The sequence below is a fragment of the Lissotriton helveticus genome, chromosome 5_1 (genome assembly GCF_964261635.1).
Source record: "Lissotriton helveticus chromosome 5_1, aLisHel1.1, whole genome shotgun sequence".
In the NCBI taxonomy this organism is placed as follows: domain Eukaryota; kingdom Metazoa; phylum Chordata; class Amphibia; order Caudata; family Salamandridae; genus Lissotriton; species Lissotriton helveticus.
Genome location: NC_136065.1, coordinates 244,868,813 through 244,890,638, shown reverse-complemented (window position 1 = coordinate 244,890,638; position 21,826 = coordinate 244,868,813). Strand labels below are relative to the sequence as shown.

The window sequence follows — 21,826 nt, the reverse complement described above, 5'->3', positions numbered from 1 at the left end:
AGATTTTATGCGCGCTCAAAGTGTATGTTCTGTGAAAGATGAGTGCATAACCCAGTCTGTGCCTCCCCAGCCTACGTGTGCACATACACCCACATGTAAGTGCCATCTGCGGGCTCAGTGAGAACATCTGCAGTTCACGTCCTCTGACAGGTTTGTGTTCACAACCACAGTCTCTGCATCTGCAGACTCTGTGTGCACACACACACACAGCGCACAATCTCCTATTGCTGCGTGCATATGCACAGTCCCTGTTCTTTATGCCCTACCCTGTTCTCTATGCCCTACCCTGTTTATGCTGGCTCAGCAAATAACTCTACAGTCTCAGGGAGAATTGGACACACGTGCACAGCCACCCCCCTTCCTGGTCTAGTGTACACATTCACAGTTGTGCTCCCCCAAGCACAATTGACTTGCTCTACCCGTACTGCCACAGCTAATATTCTTCCCAGGCTGTATCCGCAAATCATGCCCTCCCCATGCTAGATACACAAACCATGTGCCCATGCACACACACAGACTCACTTTTTGTGTGTGCAGATCCAGAGTCGATGCTATTTTCCCTGTTTCAGCTGTTGCCATCCAACAAACATCATGGGGCAGGGAAGAAGAGCATTGATCATGTACCGGTGGCCATTCACTTAATACGCAGAGATTGGCAGAATTTACAGCTGGTAAAACATGCAGTGTGGGGCTCGCAGTGTGTGTGGGGCTCGCAGTGTGTGTGGGGCTCGCAGTGTGTGGGGGCTCTGTGTGGGGGGTGTGGGGGGCTCTGTGTGGGTGTGTGGGGAGGGGCTCTGTGTGTGTGTGTGTGGCGGCTCTCTGTGTGTGTTTGTGTGTGGCATTTGCGAGAGATTAAGCTATTGGCATTGTAAATGACAATGCCATTTATTTATGTTAAAAAAAAAAACATAAATAAAAATAATGTCAAGAGCAATGCTAATAGCTCTAACTTTAACAAAGGCAAAACCATTGCATTGTAAATGCTTGTTTACCATCTGTCTTAAAGGATGACTTATATCTTTCCACTGCTCGTATACAGAGAACAACTTTTTTTTTAAGCACTCCAGTGGATCTCATGTGTTTTCATGCTCGCTCGCTCGCTTGTGAGCCAAGCCCCCAGAACACTCCATGCTGCTCCTTACTGTCCTCCAACTCGTCTATTTTTTTGATTGATTTTTACTCCACCTGGGCATTTATTGCTTATTTTTATTTTTTATTTTATTAATTTCCTCCCACTGACACAGCCTCAGCCTCCTGCTTGGTCACCTGGCTATTATGCAATGCTCCCACCCGCTCCTTCGTTGCTTCACCACCTCTCATGTCACAAGTTCTTTTCAATTTTTTTGTGGGCCTGATAACTGCCATGTGCTGCTGGGCTGCTCAGATTTAAAAAAAATACCTTCATATAAGTAAAATTTCAGTTTTTATTTACTGGTATCTGCCATCTTGGAATGGTAAATAAAATGGCACCCACATTATCCACTATGTGCGCGCATCCATGATGATGCAAGCTTGTGCATAGGTCATAACACATTCACACAGAAGGATATTTACCGCTGACATCAGGTTCCAGCTCTCTTATCTGTACACCTTATGTTTCTGAAGCTGCACAACGTCAGAAAGAAAAAACATAATTTCTTATTGCTGATGTTGCTCGTCATTGGTCAAAGGCATTGAAAAGCCAACAGTTGAAAAAGCAAGACCCATTGGCTTTGCCAATTCTTTTTTATGTGTTCAGGATTACACTGAAGAAAGTCTCAGAATTGTTTGTTCTGTGACTAAAGTAAGTGAGCGCAGCTATACATGTCCGCTCTGAAGGTTAAGGACTAATAAACCTTTATTTAAGGACTGCTATGGCTTTTAAAATCACAACACAAATTGCTGTGCCTGCATTTAAGTATGGCACCCTATCACGGTGACCAGGCCTGCTTATATTAGTGAGTATGTATTTTTCAGCTATAACTGTGAGTTTAGGCTGGTTTATAAGAGCTATTGAGCTTGTTTAAATCACATATAGACATGTTTATGAATGTAATCTGGGGTTGCTTTTTTAAAGATGGATGCTATGTTTTAATACTTATTACTGTTTTGGGTAAATTTGTTTGAAATAGTTTGTCTGACTTAGTTGGGTGCAAACTTGTCACCAAATGCATCAATGATGACTGTACATCATTTTAAGACTAAGGGTGTAGTTCAATAACTGCATTGAAACATTTCCATTGATCCATGTTTGGCCCTTGATCAGGTGTTAGTTGTAGAGTAATATCTGCCCTCTTTAGGGATTGTATTCACCTGGCTCACTGAGAACCAGTGAGTGTTTGTGTGATTAGAAGATTTATTGTTCATACCATGTGATGCAGTCTATTTCTTTTATTTTTGAAGCATCAATGGCCAATACGCAAAACAGGGTAAATTTGGAGCTGCTGTTTTGGCGAACCACAGTACAAAAGAGGTGAGTGAAAACTATTCCTTTCACTCACAGATTAACATTAATGCTCTTTACTCACATCTGTTAATTATTGTATTTTCAAGCCAAGGTAAACGTTCTGTTATTTTGTCTAGTTTGAAATTAAGAACGAAGATGGGAATGGGTATGACTGGAGAAGAATTCTGGGAAGTTTGGTTGTTGTAAAAAAAGAAATAAAAATGCTGCCTAATTGGTGCCAGCCTCTTGTAATGCACATAATACATACTTGATCATACTCTCCTGCTACACCGATTAAAAACCTTGGGGGTGGATGGCATGGCCCTGGCACTGCTAGCCTCCTTTTTGCAGGAGAGGAGATCGACAGTGTCTCTCAATGGTTTCAATTCAGATCCTTATTTGCTGCCTTGCGGAGTACCGCAGGGCAGTTCGCTGAGTCCTTCGTTATTCAATGTGTATGTCTCCGAACTCGCCCCGTTGGTAAGGGACTTTGGTTTCATGTTAACATCATATGCGGACGACTCTCAGATTCTGGTAGCAGCGTATAAAAACCAGATCTCTCTTGCTTTGCAGTTTCAAAACTGCATGGTTGCGATCAATAACTGGATGAGCAGGCATTGCCTTAAATTAAACTCCGATAAGATGGAAGTTTTGATTTTCGGCAATTTACAGCCCTCCTGGAGCAATCTTTGGTGGCCAGTAGAAATGGGTGCCCCGCCTACCACTATGGCAAAGAAAAAAAACCTGGGTGTGTTGATTGATAACAGATTGACATTTGCTCAACAAACTAATGCCATTGTGTCTGCTTCACACTTCCTCATGAAGAAAATTAGGAAGGTACTACCCTATATTCCAGCTTATACGCAGAAAGTAGTGGTTACCTCCCTTATACAGTCAAAGCTGGACTACAACAATGGGCTTTATTTGAATTTACAAAAGCAGTGTCTGAAGAAACTCCAGGCAGTGCAGAATTTGGCGGCTCGGCTCTTGTTGAATCTGCCTCGGTGTAAGTCTGTCTCAGAGGAAATTCGGAAGCTGCACTGGCTCTCAGTGGTGCAACGAATCAAATTTAAGGCTCTCTGTGTGGCCTATAAAGCCCTGATGCAGAATGGTCCGTCCTTTCTTCAGAAGCTCTTTGTGTGGTATCAGCCAGTTAGACAGCTCCGTTCAACCGGGGCAAAACTGCTGGTGGTGCCTAAAATCTGAACCTTGCACTGGGGCGACTGGAGTTTCCAGTATAGTACATCTAGGTTGTGGAACTCTCTTCCACTTGAGATCAGGAAGGTCCGTTCCCTTCTGAGTTTTAGAAAAAGCCTGAATACTTGGTTGTTTCAGTGAGGGGTGCTTTGTGGGGTTCCTGCTGTCCTTAAGTGCCGAGACACTATTTTGGTATTTGTGCCCTCTATAAATAGCATTATCATAATCATTATCTAGTTTTTGTCATAGCAAACAAAATAAAAAAGGTCACTTTAATGAGTAGTACGAATCTGAATGCGATGGCACACTGGAAATGATGAGGTGATCAGGCAGTTCCCCATTCGCCATCAAGAGGTCTTTCTTGTCAGGGAGTCCATAAAAACACTTGCAGACACCTTTTGCACTCTTTAGGCTTCAGAAAACATGAATCCATTTGGGTCCTGGGATAAACTTACCTCCTCGCCGCGTTCCTGCTGTCTCCCACGTCATCTCAGTCTCTCCGGAGCTGGAACAGGAAGCAGCGTTATGATTGTCTGAGTGCCGTGGATTGACATTCAGCCAGGAAATGGGGACCTGGGCATGTTCTCTACACAGGCTGTAACGCAGTTTGCATGGAGAACATGCAAAGTGCGCATGACTGTTTGACCAGCCTGGGAGGGCCGGCCAAACAGTCATGGTGCACTTGGATTGGGTAAACCACTCCTCGACTGCTGTGAGAGCAGAGCAGCCCCGCCCACTCTGCAATGCTGCGCAGCAGGAACAAATACGATGATAATAACCTCGGGTTATTATCATTGTATTTGTTCTTTCTTTCACTGCTTTGCAGCAGTGGGGCGATGCTCCTCCGCCTTAGCGGAGGAACTGCCACTGGACTCTTTTCCAGAGGTTTTTTTTTGGTTGGGGGAGTTTTTTTTATATAGCTGGAACTCGACCCAAACGTGTCAGAGTGCTTTACATGAGCACCAGTTGCGTTACAGATGGACACATAAATTTTGCTAGGCACGGGGAGATTAAGTGATTTGCCCAGGATCACAGGATGCTTAGCGTCCCTACGGGAACTCGAACCCAGTTCCCCACCTTCGAGGTCGACCGCTCTAGCCATTAGGGTGTTCAGTTTGGCTAATCCGAAATACACAAATCTGCTAAGGTCCTGATGCAAAGTCAAAGTGGAAAGAGGGAAATTAAAAATCGTCCATTACCAGGAGTTGCTGCCTGAATAAAGATAACAACTAGTGCCAAAAACTGCACAAACTTTCCGTATGTCAAACGTCTTTCAGTATCCATTACACCAAACAAAAAGATAATCATCTGCTTCCTAACGTAAACTGTTTCTTGGGGCAGATTACTGCTTGCTAGAACACTTTGGCAAACTCCTTATCTCCATGCTCAAACACTACTCTTGTGGGAAACTTGTAACAACTTTCGCTTATATCAAAGCTAAAAGGAATCTGCACACTTCATGATCTCTCTCAGCTCATTTCCCTACCAATCTCCAGGAGAGGAAATAATCTGAATTTGATGTTCCCACTCGTCAAACCTCATTATCATTAAGTAGTGCCTGAAGCTGTATTGGCCAGACCACTTTGCGTTAACATTCTGCACTACTCCATTTGGGCTTTGAAAGAAGGCTGATCAAAAGTTATATGAAAATCACTTAAAATCATCCATATTAAAAATTGTTTCAGGTTTTATCACGCCTTTAAACATTACCCATTCTATTTAAAGAAATCTTGCTAATTATTCTAACCAAGCCTATCTAAATGCATCTAAAGGCTTGTTCCTTTTCCACAAAAAAGTTTCAAGAATAAATCCTTGGTTCTTGAATCTGCGCCCATGTATTTATAATACACATAACCAACCAGTATTCAGGTAATTTACTATATTCTAACCTCTGGTCCTTAAAGCACTGAAATGTTTTGCTTAAATAGTCTGGACAATATTGCTTCAGTGCTCTATAAACCGTTGTCAGTGCTCTGAATTCAATACAGAAAGCGATATGTAGCCAGTGGAGGTTCTGAAGAATGAGTGTGGCACACAGTTAGTATGGACTTGCACCTGCCTTTGCACTTGCCGCATGATTTTGAATTGTGTGAAGTCCTGAAATAATATTTTAATGGGCAGCAAAAAAAATCAGTTATAGCTTGGATGTGAAGGCAGACTGACTTCTGGTTCTTCTGTGACTGAGAAGAGGGGAAATAGAAGAACCCTGCAGGTACGCAGTCTGTGGGGATGGTGCTGATCCACTTTCTATAAAGAAAGGAGATGATGCAGTTCCAAGACCCAGGCCATACTCTGCTTCCAATTTTTAGGTCTCGCGTCAGCGAAAGACCTATTGCTGCCCACCTAGCTCGGAAGGGACCACAGACCGGGGCACGAGTGCCGATTGCACCTCGTGGACGCGCATGCCCCGCCTCCCGAGCCGTGCACATCTCAGTCAGTCAGCCATGCCTCTCATTCGCGCGCGCACACACACACACACACATACAGTATACACACACGCTCACACACACAGGTGACCCCCCTAACCTGCTCACACACACACACACACAGTCACACACGCACATCCTCACACACACACATCCATACACTCGAAGTGCCCATCTCCTGTCTCGCTAGCCTGATGCACCACAAAACACGCCCCCCCTACTCACCGGGCTGACTCAGGACTCCCCCGCTGCTCTCCAGGCCGGTCTTTCCTCCTCAGGTGTGTGTCAGCGACGCAGGCTTGGCAGCAGTCGGGGCTCTCCATGATCACCACCGCAAATCTTCCGGCTGGCTTCGCGGATGACGAGCTTCCGATGTGAACGTCCGATGTGCACGCTCACGGTACACGGAAACGCGCACAGTGTGACTGAGTGTGCGCCCGTACAGCTGAGGCGCATGCTCACGACATTATCCTTCGCTTGTTTTTCAAAGCGACGATCAGCGGTTTGGTGGGGACGACCCGTGCGGGCTCAACCGGTGAGTGAGTGCGATGGATGGATACCGTTGCCAGAGGGGCTGTGCGTCGAAGCAACCTCCACGGCTGTAGCCTCCTGCTGCGCCCGCAGGGAAGCTGCGCGATGGCTCCATGGATTATTGTATAGGCAGAGAGCGGTAGGAACAATGGGAGGCGGACCCCTCTTCTTTCATTGCTGAGATTGTTCAACCCGCTTTTTTTGGGCATGGAAATCATATTTAGTTTTTCGTTGCGTGTGTCCAATACGTTCTGTCTGTTTTCTACTTGTCTCCTTGGGGATGTGCTGGAGCGGTAACTGTTTTTGCCTGGATTGTATTCTTGACTCGACCGGCGTATGCTCACGTTACCCGTTGGCGCCCTCTATAGAGGACTCCTGTGATGGCGATGACAGCATGGTGGCAGCTGGGTGTTTCGGAGACGATCATTGCTCGTACATCGGCTACGTTAATAAGGAATATGAAGTGTAACTTGCACGTTTTGTCCATATCTGATCGTCAAATTTTGTGATTCATTATCACTTTAATGCACCAGATACTATAAACGCACATATGTGGAAAACTATCCACAGTTAGATGTACACAAATATGGTACACCTTTACGAAGAAATTACGTGACTATTCATAGGCGAGGGAGGTCACGGTGTGCATTTATAAGCTTATGTAACTGAATCGCAACGTGCATTGCCCTTGTTTTGAGGAAGGTGGTTCTGTTGTGAACTGGCAACAACACTGTAATATTTAAATAGAGCAAGTAAGGAGCCCAAGTGTGCTCACTTTTGCTGCCTTGCTGTGGACTTATAGGACGGGTATCTATGCAAGACGTCACCTTTGCCAATGTCCATCTAACGTGAACCAAGAAGATGAACATGCTCAGAAGACTCCAGCAGGTTGTGCGTGAGTATAAGCTAACGCTTGGGCCTCAACCTTGAACTTCGGACCTTACAGTCTCGCATTGGGTGACTTTGATGACCACTTTCAAATGCCCACCAGATGGTGGCAGAGGTAAAGAGCGACAAGGGGATGTCTATCTGAGCTGCAAAGTAAGATCCCTATTATTTCAAGTTTGTAGTACCCATTTAATTTTATTGTGCTAACATAGAAATCCTACAACGTTAAGCTAGTGATTATCACAACATAATTTGAGTGTACTAGTCTACAGTGAAGCATATTTTCTTAAGTGCTTTTGTGCATGTTATCAGTCTAAAGACATGTATGTTTCTGGTGGATACTTCTTCCTGCAGATACAACCCATATCCTCCAAGTGGCGAAATGGATCCACGGGTTTTCCCCCATGCACTAGCTTACTAGGGTACCCAGGTGGCGCCATCTCACTCCAGCGATGACTCCACTCGCCAAGATGTTTAATGGTGCTGTAAAATGATATCCCTTTCAGACACGCATAGCATATGTATGTGGCCTTAACTCCTCTTCATTGATGCATTTGAAGGCCATCAGAAAGTAAGTGTCCAAATTATTTCTGGCAAAGACTCACAGGGATACAGTGAAGCATTCCTCTTCAACTTCAGGCACGTCCTCTTAAAGGAAACGATAAGAAAAATGTTACCACAAAAAAACACCGAAGGTGGCATCGGAAAGAGAAATCCTCTTTTTCCTTGAGAAATATTCGGAGCTTGTGATGCTGTTCACTGATGCCAGATATTCATAACACTAATGTGCCCCATTCAATAGAACAGCAGGAAATGTACCACAATAGTATTTCATATTAACACTTATTACAAACGACATTAATCACAGGGGGATTTTTGTAGATATATCAGTCAGTCAGTCAGTCAGTCAGTCAGTCATAAGCTTTTATTCGATACTCAGAGATATCTTATAAGCACATACATAATACAATCAATACAGTATACAAAAAAGTTTATGCCATAAGAAGTCAGTAAAAAGTATTTAGAATGTTTAAGAGTGATAAAAGGGTATAAATCCGTTAATAAATTAGCTAAAACAAGAATTAAACAGCTACTGACAGTCTCTTACATCGAATATGCCAAAACTGCTTTAAAAATTTAGCTATTCCACAGACTATTGAGGGGGAAGTGTCCGTGCTTAGGATACGCAAGGCTACTAAGTAACTGCGTGTGCCCATGTTACGGCAGAGTGGTTTCAGCCAAAAGCTCCTAGGCCTTGCGTAATCCGGGCACTCAAATAGAACGTGCACAATAGATTCTATCCTAGTATGGCAACATGCACAGTTGGGAGAAGTGCGGTCCGCTGTTGCCCATTTCGACACCAGGGCACCCAACGGGAGTGAACCAACTCTAAATTTAAAATAAAGGGCCCGATCAAAGGGGAGAGTAATCAAGTCCAAATAAGGTTCAAAGGCCACGTTGTCTTTAATTTGTAAAAAGGTGGCGGTGGACTTGCAGTGATTTGGGCTGGCGATTAGGCGCTCAGCAATCCAATTCCAAAAAAGCGCCTTGACAACTTCTTTTGGGGGGGCTGAACGGGATGGCCAACAATCCCCTAGGCCTATGTTCTCCAACAACTTTTTGGTGTCCCTTAACCATTTAATTTTGGCCCAACCCCCTTGGCTCATTATGTCCCTCAGTGCATCAGCATAGGATTTTAGTTCTTCGCACCTCCAGATCCGTGTCCACAACAGGAGCGGGCGAAGCTGGGCCTGGTCTTTAATATTTTTACATCCCGTGTCCATCCTCACAGGTACTGATGGTGTGCTCAGGGGGAGAGCAATGAAGGATTTTAATAGCTTGCTCTCAGCAGTAGCTAGGGCATCCAGGCGGCAATGACCCCACAGTTCTGCCCCATACAAGGCTGAAGTAGCTACTTTGGCCTTGTAAATGTCAAGTACTGGGGTTAGCGATCTCCTAGTTGAGGCCCTATATTCCCTCATGAGAGCTCCTCCTACTCTCCGGTGGTTAAGGACCATTTTTTCAATGTGGTTTGCCCATGTCATCCTGTCCGTAATCCGAATGCCAAGGTAGTCAAATTCGGCTACTTTCTCCAGGGGAATAGAGTTAAGTGTAGGTGAGCAGCCCAGTTTTTTAGGTGGATTGAGAACTAGGTATTTGGTTTTGTCCACATTTATTGTAAGACCTTTTGCAGCACAGAACTCCTGGAATCGTGTTAGAAGTTTCTGTAGTCCTTGTGGGGTCTTAGAGATCAGGAGCGTGTCGTCCGCAAAAAGCAGGGTTGGGATGCGGACACCTCCAAGACAGGGAGCGTCAGCTGGTTCTTGTAGGAGATGTTTTACCACCCCATTCAGATATAACGAGAATAGGGTGGGCGCCAAGACGCAGCCCTGTCTTACGCCCCTAGACACTGGTATTTTTTCCGTTAGTTCTCCGTTATTACCCCAACGGACCTGTGCAAAAGTGTGGGCATGAAGGCTTATAAGAAGGGACAAGATGTAAGGTGGTAACCCCATCTCAAAAAGGACCCTCCAAAGCTCTTCCCGGGGAACTAGATCGAAGGCAGTCTTCAAGTCTATAAAGGCTAAGTAAAGACTGCCCCCGCCCAGTTCCACCACCTTCCACCCCAAGAGGGACAACCTGAACACCTGCTCTATAGTCCCCATACCAGCCCTGAAACCTGCCTGAAAGTCTGATAGGATTTTGTTCTCCTCCACCCAATGGAGGATCCTACCTAGGATAGCTTTACCAGCTATCTTTTGGGTGGAGTCTATCAGACTTATAGGTCGATAGTTTCCCGGGGTTTCCCTGCAACCTTTTTTGTAGATGGGGACTACCATCGCCCCTTTCCAGGATTCTGGTACTACTCCTCCTCTCATAATGTCATTTAGTAGAGCAGCTATAATCCTTCCCCATTCCCTTGGGTAAGCCCTCATCAGATCACCCGGAAGGCCATCCGGGCCCGGTGCCTTGCGTGGTGCCACCCAGCCTATTGCCCCCTCAATCTCTGAAGGAGTGAAAAGGTCATAGGCATGAGGTTCAATAGCTAGCGTGAGATCCATCCCCACAGACAGTTCCCCGTCTGGTGGGAGGTATAAAGACCCAAAGTGTTTTGCCCAACTTTGAGGTGGAATGCTGCAGGGTCTCATGACTGCATCGGATTTGGTCCGTTTCCTTATGAGATTCCAGAACACACCGGAATCCCTGATTTTGCTAGCCTGGAGTAGGTCCTCCCAGTATTTTTCTTCCCACTCCCTTCTAGCCGAATTAAGGATCTTTTTATAAGCCTTCCTAGCCTCATGGATCACACTTTGGGATTTAGATTTAACTGCCTCAACTAGCTTTGTCTTATGGGTCCTGCAGGCTTGGGTATACCACCCCTCATAAACTTTCTTTTTAATTCCTGTAGTGCCCGGCTTATTAGAGGACAGGGTAAAGACATTGGTTAGGTCTTCAACCAGAGACAGAAACAACCCACTCACTTTACCAACCCCTTCTAGCGAAGATTCCAAAGATGTTACCGCGCGGTTTAAGTGGGATTGAATTTCCCCAACCTTCGCCTCGGATAGGACCAGTTTCGCCCATTTAATTCTTCTGCCACATGGGGAGACTTCTGATTCATCTAGTGGTACGAGCGCCTCTTTAATGTTGGCCTTCCATTGGGGTTGCCACCAGTGCTCCATTTCTAGGGAGAGAGGGTTGTGATCACTCTCCGTCGAGGGGACCACCTGCATGTCCTTCACATAAGGCCACAAGCACACATCTATTAGGACATAATCCAGCCTAGAGGTGTGCCCTGGTCTGTTGTAGGTATGTGCACCCCCCCTATCCAAGGAAGTCCTCCCATTCGCTGCCCTTAAATTAAATTCGAGAGTAAGGGAGTAAATTTGGAGCGCCACTTCTGTCCACTTTTTGATCGGTACGATGTCCAGAGCCGGTATTCCCCACCTGGCATCCTCCTCATCCTGGTCGAGGGAAACATCCGAGCCCAAAGGCTCGAACGTGCAGTTCAAATCACCAACAACCAGGGTGCGGGTCTTATTGGGGGTGTTATTTAGCAGGGTCTCAAGAAGAGCTATCACTGGAGACTTTCTCCCACCCTTTGTACCCCGGGCATACACATTAAAGATGTTTAAAACAATTCTTCCCCTTCGGTCTATAAGGGTAATATTTTGTATGTCCGGGGAGCCTGTGGGATAGTCCACCACTCTACAGTCTAAAGATGCCGCGACCCAAATAAGAAGGCCGCCAGCTGGGCGGCCTCTCCCGGATTCTGAGGCCCGCGCAGGAGAGGAGTATGAGGAAAAGCCCACCCTATGGACCGGGAGGAAAAGCCCACCCTATGGACCGGAAGAAAAGCCCACCCTATGGACCGGGTAGATATATCAATTCTCTATCTTTATTTTTAGAAGATATTTTGCACTGATTTTCGCAACATTTCCTTATGGAACAATACTGCAAGACCCCATTTCTCTTTACACATCTTCATTTATTTTGTTTTTGGGCACAGATAATTGTTGCCTCCCTCTCCATTTCTGTAGTCAATATCTTTGCCATTGACAACAAATAATTGATGGTCCAGATACATTCCTTGACATCAGGTACTTCATATTTTTATTTTTGATTAGTTCCTGTTCATTATTTTTGCTGTTTCAAGCTCCTAAAAGATATCATACTAACTAAACCTCTCGCTCATACACTATTACTTTGTCAGTAAATTGCTTCCCTCGCCACACAGCTCCACCTTGTACCTGTTGCCCCTGACCCTTTCCGGTCCTAAATTCGAGGCCCTCCTCCACCAGCAGGCACCCACCTGTGTCTCATCCCTGGTGGTCCAGCGGGGAGCATCTCTGCTGCTGCTTTCTGCCCTCTTTTTCTGCTTTCTACCCTCCGTTTTTCTGTTTTCTACTTTTTTGCTCCTCTGCTCTTTTTTCACCCTTCTTTTATCCATTATTTCTTTTTTTCACTTTCTTAAATGTTTCTTTTTTTTTTTTGCACCTTTTTTCCCTTTCTGTGCCCTTGCCGCTGCTCATCCCCTGCGGCCCTGCCCCCCTCCAGTGCCGTTTGTCCACATTCCAGCTGTCCCCAAACACTACTTCTTTGCGGCTGCTGCGCAGTGAAGGAGCGATCTTACTTACCTTGTCCCTCACCGTACAGCTCTGCTGGTAGCTGTTGGCCCCTGACCCTTTCAGGTCCTAAGCTCGAGGCCCTCCTCCACCTTCAGGCACCCACCTGCACCTCATCCCTGGTGGTCCAGTGGGTGAGCATCTGTGCTGCTGCTATCTGCCCTCCATTTTTCTGCTTTCTACCTCTTTGCTCCTCTTCTCTTTTTTCACCTTCCTTTTATCTATTATTGCTTTAAAATAGCTTTTTAATGTCTCCTCCTTTTTGAGCCTTTTTAGGGCTCGCCCCTTTCGTATTCCGCAGGAATAGGAAAAAGAGCCCTAATGCAGCTAAACCACTACTTCAGGCCAAGGGCTCTCCTCCAGAGGATTTTGGACAGTTCACGTGAATCACAATCACGTGACCTGCTCTCATGCACGAGCCGTCCCCCTGGCAGCAGCATTTCTCCTTTCACGGCCGCCAGGCCACATCAAAGGGTTCCGCTGCCCCGCCCCCTGCTTCACGGCCATCTGTTCCCCAGCTCCAGCACCTCCCCTCTCTCTCCCCGCACACAGCCTTACTCGGATTTCTCCTCCCCCTCCCCAGTCAGCTTCCCCCAGGCCGTGTTCCCTCCCACCTTTCCTCCTCTATGTCCCTCTCTCTCAGTACATCCTTTAACTTTGTCCACCTCCTCCTTTATTAGGGCTCGCATATTAATATCCCGCAGGGATATTGTTAGGTTCATATTACCGTGTCCGTGTCATCCTTCGTATGTCATGTGGGCCTAGGGCCCAGAACGTAACGGTCCCCAGCCTGCCAGGGCCACTTACCCCTAGAGTTGCTGCCTCATTCGGGAGTGAGGTTGAGGCCGCTAACTGTGTCTACTTGCATCAGTTGTGCCGACCCTACAGCCCCCCCCCCCCCCTCATCTTCCCTGGTACAGCGCGTCACTGTGCTTCATGGAACGAAGTACCTTCGGAACCCCTCACCTACATCCGGCACCAGATTAAACTAAAAGGGAGTTACTCTCACGCACAGCAGCAGTGTGGGGATAGAGTAGGGCAGTCTCAACCTCGGGTAAAGGAGGGACGCATTTCAGGTCTTCAATGGTTATTTTGTGTTTTTGAAGTAAGTGCCAGGGCCCTTCATAGGAAACACCGCGCACCATTCATTGCCCCTGCCAGCCCTGTACTGCTAATGCCAATACCATAAGTGTGCCATTTCTAATTATTTCCAGGCCACCCAAAGCTACAAGCATGATCTCAACAGCAGATATTACACATTTTAGTGTATATTACATTTGTGAACCCTCCGTTGTTGTGCTCAACTCAAAACTAGACAAGCAGGGCCACCAGGTGGCGGACTGTCATAAGTGCGGTATTGAAAATTAAGATCGGTTCAACTTGTTCTAGATATGAAAACAGAACAGACTTCATGTGTAGAAAATTGTGTCAAGTGCCGTGAGAAAAATGTGTCATGCTCATATTCTTTCTGAGCTCCTACTCGCTGACTAGTAAAAGCATCCTTGACGTTATATAATCGCTACTGACAGCAGCGCTGCTGTTTGGGCTGATCTAGTTCAGAATACAGGAAGTGAGCGAGCCAGGCTGAGAGATCACGGGCTGCCTGGGATCAAGTCTCTCAAAACGTGTAAGAGTACACACGATGCGAGTGACTTTGAGGAGGCTTCGGATCGTCCCACCCCTCACTCTGACACCTACACGGGGCATGAATGACACAAACACTGCTGCTGATGGCTCATCACAGGACAGCTAACTGACTCTCCGTTTTCTTTTATTTAAAAAAACGCAGCACTCTTTTCAGCATGTTTTCCGTGGTGCCAGGGGAGGAGTAAATAAATGCTCCTCATAGCCAGAGCCTGGCGCACCATCTGAGACCAATTCTGGCACCCCAAGAGTGGTCTGCCCCCTCCCCCATTTTCATGACCTGTGGATTATAGGTGTACGCTTTACCTGTAGCAAGTGTTTATTTTCTCAGCCGCCAGAGACTTTCACTGCCTGGCGGAGTCATGTGTGAGGGAACATTTTTCACGCACTGACATCACACACGCATGCACGCGCGCACACATTAGTCCTGTCCCGGCAAAAGTAATACAACACAGTCCATAGTGGGCTTCCTGCCAAAATCCTGTATAAAAATGTTGCTACCCGCCTCCTTTTGGCCAATGAGATCCTAGCCCCTTCTCCAGGGTATTGAGAGCTCTCAACAGGCTGCTAACAAAAGACTGTATTTTACAATCGACTTCAAATGTTAAGCTATGCTTTTTGACAACCTTTCATCATACGCCTATTGAAAAGGTTATCTGCTATGCAATATTATTGTATGGCACATACAATGCACAACCAACAATCATTTCTATTATCACCGCGTTCAGCCTCTGGAAGTTAAATAGACAGCAACGTATGCCTATAATTCAGTGGCTTCCTACCCACTGGTTTTGTAGAAAAATAGCTGTAATTGGAGTGCTGTGCTCCCACCCTTCCAGGGCCCTGGTTCAACTGTACCTGCTGCACCAATGATAGCTAAGCGCATGACAGCATTTTCAGCTTTATTAGGTCACGTTGAAGCAATGATCCCATGCAGTTCATGTGAGAAAAGCGCGTGCACAGGAATCCGCTCCCCCTCCCACCAAGCAAGACAAGCCAAGAACATCAAAGCGACCGGCCGCTTTGCTTCCATTTGCCACCAGCCACTTCACGGCTCCGCAGGTCATAAAGAGGACCATCTGCTCGGGAATCGGAATGCTGGCATGCTTGCCCAGCCCCCCTCCCAGCGCTCGTGGCACATGCATAGTCTCTTTTGCTGCTCAGCTTCAACCAGTGCTCGACATCGCACCCCAGTTCTACGCTCCTCACATGTATCGCCCTGCCCCACCGGAGCTCTCTTTACCACCTCTTTACCACCACTGCATGGCCCCAGCCCCTCTGAAACTCTTTAATCCCATTTCCACCTTCTCACAACTCTTTCGAGCACTGTTATCTTAACATTTGTGTTTCTATTCTCTCTCTTATGATGTTTGCCCTGCCACCATTTACTTCGTACCCTCACCCTCACTCCTCCTCACCCCACACACCCTCACCATCACACCTCCTCACCCTCACACCCTCCCTCACCCTCACACCCTCCCTCACCCTCACACCCTCACCCTCCCTCACACCCTCACCCTCCCTCACACCCTCACCCTCACACACCCTCACTCACCCTCACTCACCCTCACACCCCCTCACCCTCACACCCCCTCACCCTCACACACCCTCACCCTCACACCCCCTCACCCTCACACACCCTCTCACCCTCACACACCCTCTCACCCTCACACATCCTCTCACCCTCACACATCCTCGCTCACCCTCGCACCCTCACCCTCACACACCTTCACTCACTCTCACCCCCTCACCATCACACACCCTCACATCCTCTCACCCTCACACACCCTCACGCTCCCTCACACCCTCACCCACCATCACACCCTCACACACTCTAACCCCTCACCCCCTCATCCTCACAACCCTCTCATCCTCACAACCCTCTCACCCTCACTCACCCTCACCCACCCTCACTCACCCTCACACCCACTCACCCTCACATCCCCTCACCCTCACATCCCCTCACCCTCACTCACCCACCCTCACCCACCCTCACCCTCACACACCCTCACACACCCTCACACACCCTCACTCACCCTAACACCCTCACTCACCCCCACAACCCCTCACCCTCACACACCCTAACACCCCCACCCTCACACACCCTAACACCCTCACACACCCTCACACCCCTCACCTCACACACCCTCAACCTCACCCCTCACCCTCACACACCCTCACCCTCACACACCCTCACCCACCCTTACCCTCACACCTCCTCACCCCCACACACCCTCACCCTCACACACCCTCACCCTCACACACCCTCCCTCACCCTCACCCTCCCTCACACTCCCTCACCCTCACACACCCTCACCACCTCATCCTGACACCCTCACTCACCCTCACACCCTCATCCCCTCACCCTCACAACCCTCACCCACCCACACCCTCCCTTACCCCCTCACCCACCCTCAGCCTCACACACCCTCACCTCTCATCCTCACACACCCTTACCCCCACCCCCTCACCCTCACACACCCTCACCCCCCTCACCTTCACCCCCTCACCCCCTCACTCACCCTCACACATTCTCACTCACCCTCACACCCTCTCACCCCCCTTACACCCCCTCACCCTCACACACCCTCTCACCATTAAGCCCTCACCCTCACAACCCTCTCACCTTCACACACCCTCACCCCCCTCACCCTTACACACCCTCACTCATCCTCACTCACCCTCACACACCCTCACCAGCATATCATAACAAAACATAGCATATGATAACAAAACACAGCATAGCATTGCATAACAAAAAAAGCATAGGATAGCAAAACATAGCATAGCATACCAAAACAAAGCATAGGATAGCAAAACAAAACCTAGCATAGCAAAACTAAACATAGCATAGCATAACAAAACAAAGCATAGCATAGCATAACAAAACACAACAAAACATAGCATAACAAAACAAAGCATAGCATAACAAAACATAGCAAAACACAACAAAGCATAGCATAACAAAACATAGCATATATAACAAAACATAGCATAGCAAAGCATAGAAAACAACATAACATAGCATAACAAAACACAACAAAACATAGCATAGCATAACAAAACATAGCATAACAAAACAGCGTAACAAAACATAGCATAACAAAACATAGCATAACAAAACATAGCATAACAAAACATAGCATAGCAAAATAAAACACAACAAAGCATTGCATAGCATAACAAAGCATAGCATAACAAAACATAGCATAGTAAAACACAACAAAACATAGCATAGCATAACAAAACAAAGCATAGGATAGCAAAACTAAACATAGCATAGCAAAACTAAACATAGCATAGCATAACAAAACAAAGCATAGGATAGCAAAACAAACCATAGTATAACAAAACATAGCAAAACATAGCATAACAAAACACTACAAAACATAGCAAAACACAACAACAAATAGCATAGCAAAACACAACAACACATAGCATAGCTTAACAAAAAATAGCATAGCAAAACAAAACATATAATAGCACAGCAAAACATAGCATACCAAACATAACAAAACAGCATAGCAAAACAAAGCATAGCATAATAAAACACAACAAAACATAGCATATCATAACAAAACACAGCAGTGTATAACTAAGCATAGCAAAGCAAAACATAGCATGCATAACAAAACATAGCATAACAAAACAAAGCATAGCATAACAAATCAAAGCATAGGATAGCAAAGCATAGCATAACAAAACAAAACATAGAATAGCAAAACATAGCATAGCATACAGCATCACTCAGTTCCACCACAGCATCACTCAGGGGCACCACAACATCACTATGCGCTACCACAGCATCACTGAACGCCACAGCATCACTTGTTCGCCATCACATCACTCAGCGCCACCACAGGATCAATCTGTGCAACCATTCAACAACAACTGGTTCAATTATGTTCTCTCAATGATTCAAGCTTTATTACAAATGTAACAAAAAGATGTTAATATTTCACTTCTGTTCTTGGATTTTCGTCCCAATAAAATACACTGAACATAATCTTCACAAAAGTTATTTACAAAAGTTTAAGCTATTGCCATTATAAATTACAATAACTTTTATTTAAGTATTAATTATTAAAACCCATTCTTATTTGTAATATCAATACATGTAAGTCACGTAAATACAACACATATTGCATTACAAATGCTATAGGTGTCGCATTTGCAAAAGTTATAACTATTGGCATTGTAAATGACAAAGCTATTAATTTCACTATTTTCAAAAATACAAATAAATAAAAAATGTGTCATTTACAATACCAATAGCTCAAACTTTCCTAATGCGAGACCTATTGCATTGCAAATGCTTGTTCTTCTCCTGGCCAGCTTGGCTGTGAGGGTTTTTTGGCCCCTGGATGACTTTGGTTTTATCCTCCACACAGATCTTCTGTTCAGCCTTACCTTGTGCTGGTTTTCCTTGGAGCAGTCTGGTTTCTCCAGGCAGGAGCAGTCCAGCTCCACCTTAAGAAAAGCGCTCCTTTTCCCTCCTGGTCACAGCAGCAAGACTTTCAGGCAGGCGTTTCATAATTGGGTCCTGCCTGGAGAGAGAGCACCAGACCATTAGAGGATCCATTCTGGGTCAAGCGTCTGTGTCCTACACTTGTGTGCTGGCCTTTTTGGATTCCAAAACAACCGGCATGGACCAAGTACTGGCAGAGAGGACCAGTTCTTACACTCCTCTCTTTGCCATGGTGGGAAGCCAGGCCAAACACTGGTTCAGTAGTAAAATACCTCTAGTCCTGGAGAGCAACATCTTTTCGGTTGTCCAGTTTCCATGGGTTTTGAAGAGAAGAGTCCCCAATACAAATCAAATTAGACTTGTTTCTCTATGTTTTTTTAGAAGAACGCATTGAGAAACCTGTATCTGCTTCCTTTGCTGGAGAAACTATTTTTAGCTTTGTGCACCCTAAGTTGGGTATGCCCAGACGTGGGTCCCTTGCTCACTTTGCCACTAGATTCAAGCTAGCCTGGCTGATGACGGAATCATCCCCTTTGGTTTTGCTTTGGAGAAACTAGTAACAGCAAGGAAATGGGGGAAGAGATTTTTTCACTAAAGAAGGGGAAACCTACTTTGGACAAAGAATGGGATAATGTCCTCCTCACCCATTCATGTAAAACTTCCTTTTGAGAGAGAGACCTGGAAAAAGGTATGTATCTGCTGGTTTGTCCAATTTCGAAATAGAAGCCTTCCCAATGTAAAATTCAGTCTTGTTCGGCATAAATGCAGAGGTCAGATGGACCCTGCTCTTCTCCAACTCATCTGTGAACTAACCAACCCCACATACCAGCACCAGCACACACATGCTTATACATGGTCTTTTCATATTTGTTCCAAATATAATGCATTGGACAGCAACTGAATGGGTCGTTATCTGTGAAAGGCCACTAGGGAGTCACCCTTTAGAGGTTCAGCTAAATAGGCCTGTGTGTAGAACTATCAAATATCTGCTGCTGCCACTGTCACCATTCACCAGATAGCCTACTTTGAGGTGGCAGCTGCCACCATTATAAGTCAAGTGAAACTTCATTTTACCAACAGGAAGTAATTTACTGCTTTTAGTACTTTAGAGCCCTTAGGCTGAAGCTCCTCCCTACACCCAAAGTTAGTTTAAGCAGACTCAGAAAGAGATACAGAGTAAAATGTGTGTGTTTTCAGAAAACGGCCAGATAGTGTTGAGCACAAATTAGCATATTCCCCAAAAAATTAATTGTATTTAAAGTCAAAACGTATGTACTGCTAGAAACTGAAAAGTGGACATTTAAGGACAAAATGTCCACATTGCCATAATATATTTGCAGTTAATATTTGAGTTATGATTCAACAGATGTGGGTACATATTGCTGATATTGTTTCCTTTGAGCCATAACACACTTGCTGCAGTGGATGTTATTGCTTAGCTCTTTCAGAAACCTCTATAGTCCTTATTTTTGCATCTTTTTTGGCGTTTTATTGAATTATTGTCACCATGGCTATTTGTGACTTCACTGTAAGACTAATTTAAGAAATATGTCTGTGGTCTAAACTTGCAGATTGTGTGTAACCTGCACAGTGTGTAGTGTATGAGCCAATAGGTTGTGGCTGATGATCTGGAGGATAGCTCTGCTCTCTAGGTCTTGATATTCAGGTCTGTGTCATGTTTTTTATTTCATTCCCTGCCCCCTCCAAGTAGATTTTGAGTCATAATACAGGACTGGGAATCTTTTTTAAAGGGCAGGATGAAAGGGTGAAAAAAATTGAAGTGAAGAAATATAATATGTATACACTTTGTGAATAATGATAGGTTATATTGAATTCTATGGGAAGGTAAATTGAGAGGGCCACCCGGACCAAAGGGACAGGATACCATATAAGACTAAAAAGTCATGAAAATCTCCCCCCTTTGGGACTTCAATCAACCACAACTATATTTCTGCAAACATTTGTTCAAATATTCACCGCAGTACTCTCATACATCGTACAGAATAATGTATGAGACTATTGCGGTGAATGTTTGAACAAATGTTTGCAAAAGTATAGTTGTGGTCGATTGAGGTCCCAAAGGGAGATATTCTGGACTTTATATCTAATTATATCCCAAAATTATTTGGCCTGTAGCCAAAGATTTCGGGGTTGGAACCGATTAGTAGGGAAATAGTGCTGAAAAGTATATTGCTTATATTTAGATGTTTCGTCTACCATTCGTCATGTGTTTGGCAGCTAGTATTTATCTTTTCTCAGAACCAATAGGCTGCCTTGGTGGCGTAAGTGCAGCTTTACAATAAGATTCAACTGGCATTTTAATAATGTTTTATTGGAATGATGGACCCCCAGCGCCCTTCAGCAGGATACGCTTTGCCTGGAACACTATGAAAGTATTGGAATATTTCATTTGTGTCCAGTTCAGGATATCTGGATTATAAGCGTTTTTATCAGGAAAAAATGGTGTATAATCCACATTTTGGCCCCATTTTGTGTGGGAAAATTGACAAACTGCCATGAAGGGCACCTCACGCGGTCCTTTTCTAGGCAAGTAATTATGCCATAAAATTTACCTGCAATCACTGATTGGGAGGCCTCCTCTGGTTTACTGGTATAGGTCATGCCACTCCTGATTCTGCCTACTGCTGGCTTTTCAAATTAGTAGCCGACTGGAGGTACAAAAGGCAACAACCACATTGTTTGTAAAGGGATTCAAATTGACTTTAATGGTTACTGCAACAATAATAATTACACAGTGCAATTTAATGTGTTTTGTGAAGTGTTTCTCTCGAAAGAGTATATTGGTTGTTTAGTGCTTTTCGGTATATGATACTCCTATTAGTCTTTTACTAACATTTGTTTTGTCTTTTTTTCTGGAATACAGTACAAGATTCTTCTTTATATAAGTCAACAGCAGCCTGTCACAACTGCTCGGATTCACCCTGGATTTGTATTTACGGTAAGGCTAGCACTTACGCACACTGGGCCCGCTATTTATCTGTATTACAAGTGAAGCAATGCAAAAGATAAGTTATTCAACAAGTAATTATAACGTGACATTGTGAGTGGTAAGCAGTGATGGGTATGGACCCATTAGACAATCAGTATTTAAATGAACAAA

At 45.3% G+C, this 21,826-nt stretch overlaps 1 protein-coding gene across 1 annotated transcript in view; it reads left to right on the top strand.

Annotated features, from left to right (window-relative positions):
* FKBP15 (FKBP prolyl isomerase family member 15) overlaps nucleotides 1–21,826 on the top strand; it is a 334,309-nt gene that overhangs the window by 100,890 nt on the left and 211,593 nt on the right. Inside the window, exons 4-5 of the mRNA XM_078642121.1 lie at nucleotides 2,383–2,452; nucleotides 21,590–21,664. Coding sequence (XP_078498247.1) covers nucleotides 2,383–2,452; nucleotides 21,590–21,664 — 145 coding nt within the window. The remainder of the gene's footprint in view (nucleotides 1–2,382; nucleotides 2,453–21,589; nucleotides 21,665–21,826) is intronic.